The 12,183-nt window shown below is 45.6% G+C and overlaps 1 protein-coding gene across 1 annotated transcript; it reads right to left on the reverse strand.

Annotated features, from left to right (window-relative positions):
• Nucleotides 1–1,765: 1,765 nt before the first annotated feature.
• TAC1 (tachykinin precursor 1) lies at nt 1,766–6,748 on the reverse strand (the record flags this gene model as incomplete). Its single annotated transcript, XM_079538113.1, is given in 7 exon segments — nt 1,766–1,815; nt 3,896–3,949; nt 5,404–5,427; nt 5,839–5,935; nt 6,013–6,147; nt 6,652–6,669; nt 6,671–6,748. Coding segments are annotated over 7 exon segments (456 nt in total).
• Between the last annotated feature and the right edge of the window lie 5,435 nt (nt 6,749–12,183).

Genomic DNA, 12,183 nt, shown 5'->3' on the forward strand with positions numbered 1-12,183 from the left:
GCCTTACCTCTGCTGGATGCTGTTAACTAACACCTGTGCTGCCCTCCACATGTATGAGACTCACCCTCCCTGCTGTCTGGGGCTATTTGTTCTTCCTCCTTCACTGAGCATTACTCAGCGCACACGTGCATATGGCTGTGCTCCCTCAGCAGTGCTTGCAGCTCAGCACAGCTTCCCCTGCTCACTGAGCTCAGCGGGAGCCAACACAGCCCCTCACTGAGTGTCAGTGAGACCACACCTGCAATGCTGGGTCCAGTTCTGGGCTCCTCAGTGCAGGAGAGACCTGGGCACTGCAGAGTCTGAGGATGGCTCACCAACATGATGGAGCGACTGGAACATCTGTGCTGTGAGGAGAGGCTGAGAGAGCAGGGACTGTTCAGTCTGGGGAAGAGGAGGCTCTGGGGGAATCTCATCAATATACAGCAGAAGGAAGGGCCTATGTCCATCAGCGCTGTTAATAGGTACAGCTGTGGGAATGTCTCAGATAAACTTGAAAATTGATTTTGCTGAGTTCACTTCAAAAATGGAAAACAACAACTAGTTAATCCTTTTGTACTGCTTATTTTGAAATTCAGCTTGTATAGACTATGTTTTTACTGCTGGTTGGTCTACAATGAAGGCTTGAATGAAGGCAACAGAGAATGATAGCTTTTAGCAGATGGAAAAAAAATAGATCTCCAGATGCTTTGGCAGCTGGTGAGGTGAATGTAGCATTTTGGGACTGTCTGGAAATATAGTAACCAGACATTTTAATTAAAAAGGTAATTATACCCACATGTTTTTCTCTTACATTGCATTGGTCCAAGTCAACAGGTGTTTTTATTGTGAATCAGAGGGCTACAATTTATTAAAAGCTTGGCTTTCAAATAACAGACAATAGTGGATGAAATCCAGCAAATGAACTGGAGGACACAGTGGGCCCTTCTCACTCAGCCAGCGCAGACTTTGGATTCCATAGGGGTGGCACCTTGAGTGACCCAGAGCTGCTGCCTCCAGTAGCAAATCCCCCAAAGCTTTCACCAGCCCTACAGGAGGAGGCCCACAGCCTTCCTGCAAAAGGAAGTCATTATGCTGCAGTGCATTCTAGTCTGAGATCAGTTTCTTGGATCTGTGTCTCATTCTGGAAATAACGCCATCACTATCACCAAAGGAAGTATGTTGCAAAATCCCCAGAGCAGAGTTTATTTAAAATGTTACTATCATAAAATTCCAGGCTACGAAATGAAGACTTCGGATTCACATTCAAACCTTACCCCTCCCACCTTTTTAAAATATATAGATATGTAGTCAGAAAACGTAAAACATGCTGCAATGATACAAATATATTTTGATACAGAAATTACAGTACATTATAAACCATGAAAACAAATCGAGGCACTAGACTGTACATCAGCTCTGTTCTGCATGGTTGTGAAGCTGATACAGACTCACTTTTGATGAATAAAAGAACCTCTGATTGGTGAACATAACTCTACAGGTCATATTGAACAATGTGCTTTGTTGTGAGACGTCACCAAGGTCACTGGTCCTGAAGGAGATGTCCTTCCAGGACCCAATGCTCCTATGCAACATGTGTCGCTGCCACTACATGAAAAATAATCATCTTATTGAATGTCTAACTCAAAAAAACAAAAACAAAAACCAAACAACGCAAAACCATTTAGTATTGTTAAATAAATAATTATTCCATACAGTGGTCGGTTTATATTACACCGCATTGGCCATTGGAACAAATAAAGTTTAATAAATAACGCGCGGGAATGTATCATTTACGCCTTCGCTCGTAATTCTGTGCTATGCTCCTTTCAGAGGACCCTGCAAGAAGCAGAAAAGCATGAGACACATTGAACAGCCACACATAATCCCACAGCCCACATGGCACCTGCAGGCAGGGAGCAGGGAGGCTGCAGCTCCATGAGAACTCCAAGGTTCCCCACCTCCCAGTGATGCTCCTGCCCCACAGAGCTGCTCAGAGGCTGCTGCTAACAGAGATGTGGGGTCCTGGCACAGCCCCCAGCTGCTTAATTTGGTTCTGCCCCTCAGAACATGTAATCCTTCAGGATGCTGAGGGTCTGTGCCTTTTGCTTCTCATCTATGAGCTGCCTGAAGTACTCTTAGCTCAGAACCTTTTCATCTTCGAGTATTTCATTATGAAGAGGGGACTTGAGCACTGAAATCAATGCCTGAATCTAAGACTTTCTGCACTGACATTCCCACCTCCTGTTCCCAGCATAAACCTTCCTTGCCTCCAGCCCGTACGCACAGCCATAACTTGTACCGAAGGCTGCAGCAGAAGCTAGGCTAAACCCAGAGCACCCCATGGGCAACTGCCACCTATAGCAGTCCAGTCAAAAACAGCACTCAGCAGTGGTGGGAGAGCTTTCCTCCTTGCTGCTCTAACATGAGGGAGCTCTGCAGAGCACTTCTGGGCAGGGCCTGACCTCAGCAGGCAGAGCTGGTCACCTCTGCTGTGACCCCAAGGAAGCACTGCAGAGCGCAAGCCTGGCGTGCATGAGCACCCTGCAAGCCTGGGGGCATTCAGCACGATGTGCTGCAGGAGCTGCCACTTCTGAGTGTCACCATCACAGTGAGGTGTGGTTTTTCACGTCAGCCACAGCTCAGCAGGGTAAAACCTCATTATTTCCCTTTGTTACAGATAAATACTTAAATACCACAGCACAGTACTCCAACTATGCCAGAAATTTTGAAATCAAAGCAATCAAATCTTTGCCGTTTTCAAACATTTGCTGTATACTGCATCCTTATACTCACACAAATGATTCCATTGGGATTACAAAACCCCATTTGTTACTTCCAGGCTATTTACTTTTATGATAGCAGAGATATTTACAGGTATTATGTATTTAATAGCTATTGCCACCGCAGATAAAATTGTACGAAATTATTCATGATACATAGCAATTTGCAAGATGATGCAGAGAGCAATATTACTAGTCTGAACGGGGATTAATTGAAAATAAAAGTTCCTGACAATCATAATTGCAGAATATAGATCACAGCATGTATCCACATAATATAAAGGTGTCAGCTAGTAATTTAACTTTTATCATCCATTTAACAAAACAGAGGAAACTATTTCAGAGACATGAAATGGGCATTAGGGCTTGGGGTTTTTTTTCATTCTTTTTTTTTAAAAATTCCTATACTAGGGAATTAACTGATGCTTTATGGCTCATGATGGCTTTATTTAAAGCATTTGTGGCTTTATGATTTTTTCATCGCAGCCCCACAGCAGAGCTGGAGCTTCTGGCAGCCCAGAATCACCTACAGGCTCATGCATGTAAGGGAGGAAGGCTATGGGAAAATAGTAGAAATTCACAGCATTTATTCAGGGATTTAAGTGTTTGTTTGTAGCTTTTTCCATTTTGTGGGTAAAATTAAAACCCAGAATGTTTAACAGCTACACCTGCAGAGTTAGATGCTGCCAATTGCAAAGCTCTGCTCTTTCACCTCCTGCTCCAAATCTGAGCAAGAGTAATCTGCAGAGACAAAGAGAATATCCCTTTATCTGGGAGACCTGGAATTGAAGTGCAAGTTGAAATAGGTTCATGTTTTCAGCCTCTGATTTTTTTTTCCCTGATGCATCAGTGAAATGTCGCTTCCTTGTCATAGCACCTTGAAGACAAGAACACACACTGGAAAGGACAGGGGAGTGAGGGAAGCGCCCTGGGGACCATCACCTTAATTCACCAGCTTGGTGGCAGCCAGCAGCAGGTCCAGCCACACCAGAAAGCAGGGCCAGGGGCACCCTGACACATGCGGATTCAGAAAGCCCCAGTCCCTTCTCAGAGAGCTCTCTTCTACCAGCCCATGGGTGAGAACAGGGGCAACAGAGTTAAGCAGCTGTGTATTACTGATTCAGTCACATACGTACCAGAACTTAAAGATCTTTTGCCCATAAGTCCAACAAAGGAGTCTGTTTTATGCCCTGAAAAAATATATTTGGGGGTGTTTTAATACATTTTAAATAGGAGGGTTCTTAAGACAATGCATTCTACAAGGAAAGAAGACACAGACTTCAAAATCATTCATCTCACATACTCATTTTTCATGCCACTCTCAGAGCACGGAGAACAAATATTGGTTACTGACTCAGATTGAGATGCGTTACTTCTTTTCTTTGTTTAAATATGACAGAAAAGCAACAACCAGTAACTGATTCTTACTCATTTCCCGATACAGTTTTGTCGGTCTTGTCAAAGGCAGCGTCCTGGCAGAGCTTTCATCTGTATGATACACCTACTCTACCTGTAGGTGTTAAACCCTCCTCACCAACCAGGCAGAGCCTTACTAGAGATGGAACCAGTGCGATGCTGTCTGGCCGTGTCTAAGTCAGACAGCCAGGCTCTATTTGTGGAATATTTATTACCTTCCTGTTCCACTGAGCACTCCTCAAGCCACTGGATTTGTAGAGGATAAATTACTCCAGCTTTTGGCCTCTGGCACGTATCAGATGTGGCAACAGCTGTAGTTCAGGTAAGGATGGAAAAGGAGCCATTCTTCTTTCTCTAAGCTGACTTCTGAGGCAAACAGAGATTTCTCTTTGGGAAGAATTTTGCCTGGCTACTTCATCTACAGGCCCAGAGGAACAATTTCAGACCTCGCAGGTGCTGAAGCAGCTTCAGAAGGCTGCAGGTTTTTTTTTACTTTAGCCAGCAGGATGTTTGACTCTGTAATTGGTCTTCCAGTGACAAAATCCAGTGATGAACAGAGAACTTATTGACCTCTGTGTGGGCAGAGGAGGTCTCACAAAGTAAGAAAATAATTTTTAAGCTGATTAGGTCTTCAGATCCTATTTAAGCATCTTTAGATAGAGAATACACCTGTCCTTGTGCACAAGCAGGATACAGCACACTGCTGACACCACCTCCCACTCAGTGTGGCACAGGCACAAAGCAAGGAATGCACACTGCTTCTGTTGGCTGCTCCTGTTTGTAGGGCAGATCAGCAGCCAGTCCTGCTGTCAGTAGGGCTGACTGAAACCCAGACAGCACAGGGAGCACCTCACGGCATCTCACTTATCCCTGGAATCATGCTCAGGGATTTGGGAATTCACAATTCTAATCTTCCAGAGTTTGCTGTCTTAATTGTTGCTCTCTGAACCTGGCAGCAAGCCTGCCTCGCTTCTAAGAAAGGTTTACAGAGCCCCCTGAGAAATTAAGAGCTGCAGCATCCTCACTTTAATGTGGATTGAGATCTCCCAGCGAGTGGCGACTCATATTGAGTACAGGTTTGAGACATGACCGTGGGGTGGAGCAGTGATCCACCTCTGGTGCTGCCATTCCTCAGCTAAACTCAGCCACACCTGCAACTTGAAACATGCAGTTCTCCATCAGAGCATCTTCACATGAGTATTTAAAATATTTACATTTTTTAACTTACTTTTGTGGGAGATCTGGCCATATCCTGGTTGGAGGAGAAAGGAAAGGAAAAAAAAGGGAAGAGTAATTTAAAAAAAAAAAAAAAAAAAGACCACAAACAGGCAAACATATACGATGTTACTGCATTATTTTAAAGCACCAAATACAGAAATGACACCAAGCACGCTCCAGAGACATAAGGAAAATTAAGGTGATGTTTACAATTGCATTTCTCTTTGAAGAGACAACAAAATCTGATGCCAACATACTCCTTACTGTGTGTACTCAGCAGTTTAGCCTGAAACCCGTTCCTTTCTGACTGGGGGTTTATCTTATACTAAGCTTGAACAAGCAACAAAAAAACTCTGGAGAAAAACAAAGTGAGAAGGGAAGGGGACCTCTTTGGGGTGCGGATGGATGCTGGCACAGCATGCAGGGGTGCCCTTGTCTGGCTCACCCGCATCCCGCTTGCCCATGAGGCCGAAGAACTGCTGGGGCCGGGGTCTCCTTGCCATCCTCTGCAGAAAGTGCTCCAGAGGAAGCGGCAGCTCCTCCTGTGGGGTGACAGCACGGCACTCAGCACAGTCCCAGCACCCCCAGCACTCACCCAGCCCTCAGCCTCAGCACTCACCTTCTGCTCACCATCGGCCCAGTCTGCCCAGTAGCTGAGGTCATCGGGAGCTGCCATCTCATCAGCCAGTGCCTGTGCAGAGGCCAGCAGCAGCACGGTGAAAGCCAGCGGGAGCCTCATGGCCGCCTTGATGTCCTGTGGGGTGCAGGGTAAGTGCCTGCAGGGTAACCTGCACACCTACACATTCAGGGACAGATCACACACACAGACACACGCCTGCTGCCCTGGGTGTGCATAAACCCTGCAGCTGGGCACCACAGCATGCAGACACACACCAAGGTGCACCCATCCTCAGACCAAAGCACAGAGCTACATGGGCACACACCTTCACATACAGATGTTTGTGCATCTGAATACACCCTCACATTTATGCACACATAGCCATGTACATGTAGGTCTAGTTATAAGCTCACCCGTGACACACAAGCTGCACACACACAGCTCTCCACACGCACTCTGTCCAGGGATGCTCACACACACCACCAAATACACCCTTAGCCAGGCTTGCGCATGCAGCACACAGGTGTGAACGCACAAGACACGCAGGCACTCTTTCTCCTATACAGCCCGACACATCATACAGACATACACCCACAGAAGTCCACAAGCACGTACCCCCACAAGCACACAGACACGCACTCTTACGCCTTCAGGCACACACTGACAGACGAACGGACGGACGGACAGACGGACACGCACCGTTCGCAGCGGGAGCCGAGCGCTGCTCGCCGCGCATTGGCCGCCCGCGGAAGCGCTCCGCACTTTATAGACCTGGCGACGGGGAGGGCCGAGACTGCCTCATTTGCCTAAATGCAATTACCCCCGCTTTTATCATCCCAGCCCCGCGCCAGCCCCCGCCCCGGCCGGCAGCCCCCGCCCCCAGCTCCCGCCGCGCCTCCCGGGGCTGCCCGGGGCCGCTCCCCCCGACCGGTCGGAGCAGGGGATATAGGGAGCGGACACAGACTGCGGGCACAGGGAGCGGGTGTAGGGGGAGGGTGTAGGGAGAGGGCACCACCGCTTTTCTCTTCCCCCTCAGCCCGTTCCGACGGGAGAACAGCTCCTCACCTCCGCTGAAGGAGGGCGGGCAGTGATGGGACGCGCGGATCTCCGCGGCCACCCCAGTGCAGGTCCGGGCTGCCACCGGCGCGGCGGGGATGCGGGCAACGGAGCAGTTGCGCAGGTTCTGGCTGCTCCGATGGGACAAACGCTTTCCCTGCCTCCCCAGGACGGGCTCCCTGCCTGCGGCCATCCCATAGCACAGCATCGGGCGCTCTGTGCTGTTTGGAGCTTACAGCGCTTCTGAGCAAGAAAACGTTTCTCGGGTGCTGAAATCAGCTCCCTGGTACTGTCCCTCTGCTTGCTGCAAGGTGCTCCGCTGAGGTGCTAAACCTCCTCTTCAAGGACAATTAATTGGGAGGTAACTGTGGGGCCAACTGGGGACCCAGCACTTCATCTGTTAAATAAAGGTGTGACTAACTCCAGGCCTCCTTGTTCGACAGAAACACTCCCCAGTTCCTGAAGTATTTCCCCAAACGCAGCCTGGCATTAGCCTCTTCCCAACACTGGGGGTGCCCCCAGGATTCAGCACATCAGGGAGGAAGGATGCAGCTCCTCCATAGCCAACAGGGGCTGCCCAATGCAGTGGCTGAGGAACATATAGTCATAGAATCATTAAGGTTGGAAAAGACCACAAACATCATCCTGTCCAACTCCAGCCCATCTCCACCATGCCCACTAATCATGTCCCTCAGTGCCACATCTGTGTGGTTGTTAAACATCCCTGGGGATGATGACTCCACCACCTCCCTGGGCATCTTGTTCCACTGCCTCTATACTCTTTCTCAGAAGAAATTTTTCCCAATATTCTGTCTGAACTGGGAGGCCTGGAGCAGACCAGGGACCATATGCACCCCAGGCCCCTACTGGGCACCTCTGATGGCACACCCAGCATGGGCAATGTGAGTGCTCATCCTTCTGCTCATTATCAAGTGACTAAAATGACACTTCAGCAACTCTGAGGAACCCAAACTATCAGGTTCTCTTGTTGCAGCTTTGCAGTGTTCTCTTTATTAGGTGAACTTTGAAAAGCATTGATGGAAAATTGTTTTGTTTTGTTCTTTCCTTATGCTGTTTCTGTTTAACGTAATGACCACAGACCAAGAGGCCAGGTATATCACACTAGGCCTGGCGATCCTGCGAGTGTCACAGAATCACTGAAGTTGTAAAAGCCCACCAAGATCATTGTGTCCAACCATCCACCATGTCCACTGACCCATGTCCCTCAGTGCCACATCTACAGTCTTTTTGAAAACTTCATGTTTTACAGAAGTAGCAGAGCTCCCGGCTTCATCTAAAGTTCTATCAGCCAGGAGTCTGAGCTATGTATGATCAGTATAATATGTTTGAACTGGCAAGTTCTGTCTGTTCTGTAATCCAATGGTTCATCAGAATGGATGTAACTATAGCTTCACCTATGAAATTACAAGGATTTTCCTTCGTCAGAGACAGCAAGAGATGGAAAATTGAAAGGAATGTGTTTCAGTATCCTCTATTCTTCGGAAATGGTAATGAATTCAAGCACTTTATATCAGACTTATCTGATAGTTTGGGTGGGGGTGGAGAAATGACTAATAGGGCAAGCTCACTTTTCTCTTTCTGTTTCTAAAACAGATTGACTGCTTAATCTTTCTTTGACCTGCAGTACCTGGACACTACACTATGGGCTTTTCAGAAAGTGAGCATATTTCATGTCTAATGAGGAAAACTGATTCCTAGAGAGAGTTTCTGAGTTGATTTTACTCATGAAGGGGCAGTAGGAGGTAGGGCAGGAAGGGCCACATCTCAACTTCGGAGCAGCTGGAGCTGCTACCTGCTCCCTGCCCTATATGTGTGCCTCAGAACATAGTAAAATGTCCTCAAGTCTGCAAAAAAAAAACCCTGCTTCTGCAACAGAAACAAAAGCAAATGTCTTCTCACAATATTAGTGAGTTAATATTTATATTTTATATTGCAAATAAGTATGTGAGATTGTGCACGGGCACAAGGCATCTGCATTGAATGTCCACTCCATCCTCACTGCACAGATCCCATCCTCTGGTGCACTTAGACTGTGAGATATCTATCAGCCAACACAAAGACTTCTGTTCATTAATCAGGAGATCATTAGACTTGTGATAAGCCAAAGAGTGGTCAAAATTTCCCATGGAAGTCACAGAGAAAGGCACCATTGGAGTTATTATCCAGACATTTCCCTAATTGAGCTGAGGAACCAGCTTAAAGGCTCTTGCTGTGGCTTGAATCTCGACACTAATGGAAAAAATTGGGAAGCAAGTGCCTATGAAACACACCTCAGAGAATTTCTTTTCAGATGGGTTTAATATAATACATCCTCCACGATGATCTTTGTGAAATGTTTATTTGAATTTTATGATGATGATTTGGTTTCCAGTAAAAAGTCCCATAGTTAATGATAAGACACAATAGCTGCTGCTCTATTATCAAGTGATTCTTTTCCATTAACAAACAGCTAATGTGCACTGGGAAAATAGCGAATTAAATGTAGCCATGAAAGATTTTGAGCATAATGCAAATCTGAATTGTTCAAGGACATAAAATTTCAGAGCACTTGAGCCAAAATGAATGCATCTGACATTGTTCTCCCAAGTTTTTATGCAATATAATAATGTGCTAGATACTTAAACCTGGAGCGTAAGTCTCGTTTGTATTGACATCTCTTTTCATCCCTTTATGAGACGTCTGAAAGTAACAGAGTGAGCCATAGAACAGCTATTTTATACAACTTCAAAAACAAGGGATGAGATGCATTCTACCTAAGCGTAGTGATGCAGATTTCTGAATAGATCAGACTGATTTCTGTTGTGACAAGAACAGAAACATTCTTACCCAGAGCTGTAACTTTCTACATATTGGAAAGAGACCGTGACTGATGACCTCTTAAATTTTTCATAGATGTAAGTCTCCAGGGGAAACAGAATGATTTTGATCACGGGATGCAGTGTCTTTGTAACGTAGTGATGGATTTTGACACTACAAGATTATTTATTGGCAAAGCATCAAAGTGGCATTGGAAAAATCAGCAGAGCTCACAACAGTCTGATTTTCTAAGCATCTATAGCCAGCTCAGTGAATTACTTTTGCCTGTACTTAAATTTCACATGACAATTTTGTTGGCTTGTTTTCTTTTAATGAAGGCTTACATTTCCACAGCATATGCCTGAATGTACTAATGCATGCAAAGCATATGTGGTAATTATGCATCTCTGTCTCTCTTCATCCATGAAGAGAGTGAGAAATTCTACTGCTTGTGAAATCAAACAATACAGGGCCAATTACACTGTGTTCACAGACAGGTAAAGTGGAGCTGTGAGATCTCTGTGCCACAGAATGCCTTTTTCTGGGCAGGCACAGAAGGAAGAAAAGCTGATCTTATATGTAATCACCTGGCAAGAGCTGAAAATGCCAATATTGGTCTTTTGTTCTAATTCTGAAAAGAAAAGGCAATAGTGTTCCCACTCTCCTGGTCCCTGTGGTCTTTCGCACTCCTATCTCTGCTCTCTGCCCTACCAAGCCATCAGTGTCAATTGCTTCTTACCTAGAGAGCTTCATTAACTCCGATCCAAGGCCCACATTGTCCATGCTATGTCAGGTAAACGGATTGGACCAGCTGAAATAAGTAAATGGCAGGGTGTTAAGATACTGACTGTAAATACACCATGTACATGATTTCAAAGCTGTCTCCTAACCTAGTAGCTCAATAGATGATCAACTGAGAAAGGAATAAATGCAGTTCTGCTGAGCTCCTTATGAGAGAGAGTGTGTGTGTTCTTGGAAGAGAAAAAACATTTCTCAGCCATCTGGAGATCAGAGGGAGAGCAGCAAAGCCACCTCTGCATGGAGCACAGCAGGAGCTGTGGGGCAGCTGGTGAGAGGGAATAGGAAGGTGGCTGTCCAACTGCCCATGGATGCCTGCTCCTCTATTGATGACAGGGCTGAGCAACTGCCAGAATGGAAGCATTCCTACATCTGTTTTCATTCAGTCTGAAGGAAAAAAATAAGATCTGGACTTGCAGCTCCTCTGACATGCCTTACCATCATTCTCCCAACAGTTTTGATTAGGAGCATGGAAGACATGATGTTTGCTGGTTTTTGTTCATTAAGCCAACAAGTAAATGCCATTCTAACAACACATTTTAACAAGCAAGTACAGAATGGCATTCATTTCACAAAGACAACATCTTTCTCTATAAACCATGAATCTAAGTGTGCTTTTTTTCCACATTTACCATAACACGAGATGTGGCACAAACTACTTCTGGATGCTCAGGCATATTATAAGCATCAGAGGTCTGAACACAACCAGAGAAGCTGAAGTGTGAATTCCCATCACAATGCAAAGGACATAGAGCAGCCAAGGAGCAGATGCTTAAATTAACCAAGTTCATCACTCTCGGTAGAAAACTGCTGACATCGCTTTGTTCTGTAGCAAACAGAGACTCTGTTTGTCTCCTGAATGCTTATTAGATTACAAGTATATTTATAAATCAGTTTATTTGATACAAATGAAACCTTCTGAGTCTGGAGCTCTCACTCTAAGGCTTTTTGCTTTGATTGTCCAAGCTTACATGAAAACTGCTTCACAGTGACCTGTGAGGAGAAAGGGAAGGTTTAAGCCTACTTCTTCAGCAGTTGAAAATAAAAAGTCAGTTTTTAATCTAGCCCCGGCACACCTTCAGTAAAGCTTTTCTGCAGGAAGAACAATCTTCTCTCAGAGAGCTCTGCAAAACTGGTCTTGGTCTGAAGCAATTTTGCAGATGGGTCATCAAAACCAATCCTTTTCCAACACCCAAGTGACTACCTGATTTTGCCAGCAGAACCTGTCATCATCACGCTGAGTACCTGGCTTATTTGGAATTGAGTCCTGCTGATCCCCACAGCTTCCAGTGTTCATTGCAACAGCAGAAGAGAATGAATGCTGCTCATCCCTGGTACAATCTTTGGTTCATTGAAATAGTTGTTCAACTTGGGATCAAATACTCATGAGTCTGTCCCTTCTATGCCTCCTGTTAGAAACAAGATAATTTATGTAGTTGCATGGCCAGTGAATATTAATATTTTTTCTCAGAAACACAGCATATTTTAAAAAGATTTACG

Source organism: Tetrao urogallus (assembly GCF_951394365.1).
Source record: "Tetrao urogallus genome assembly, chromosome: 7".
Lineage (NCBI taxonomy): Eukaryota > Metazoa > Chordata > Aves > Galliformes > Phasianidae > Tetrao > Tetrao urogallus.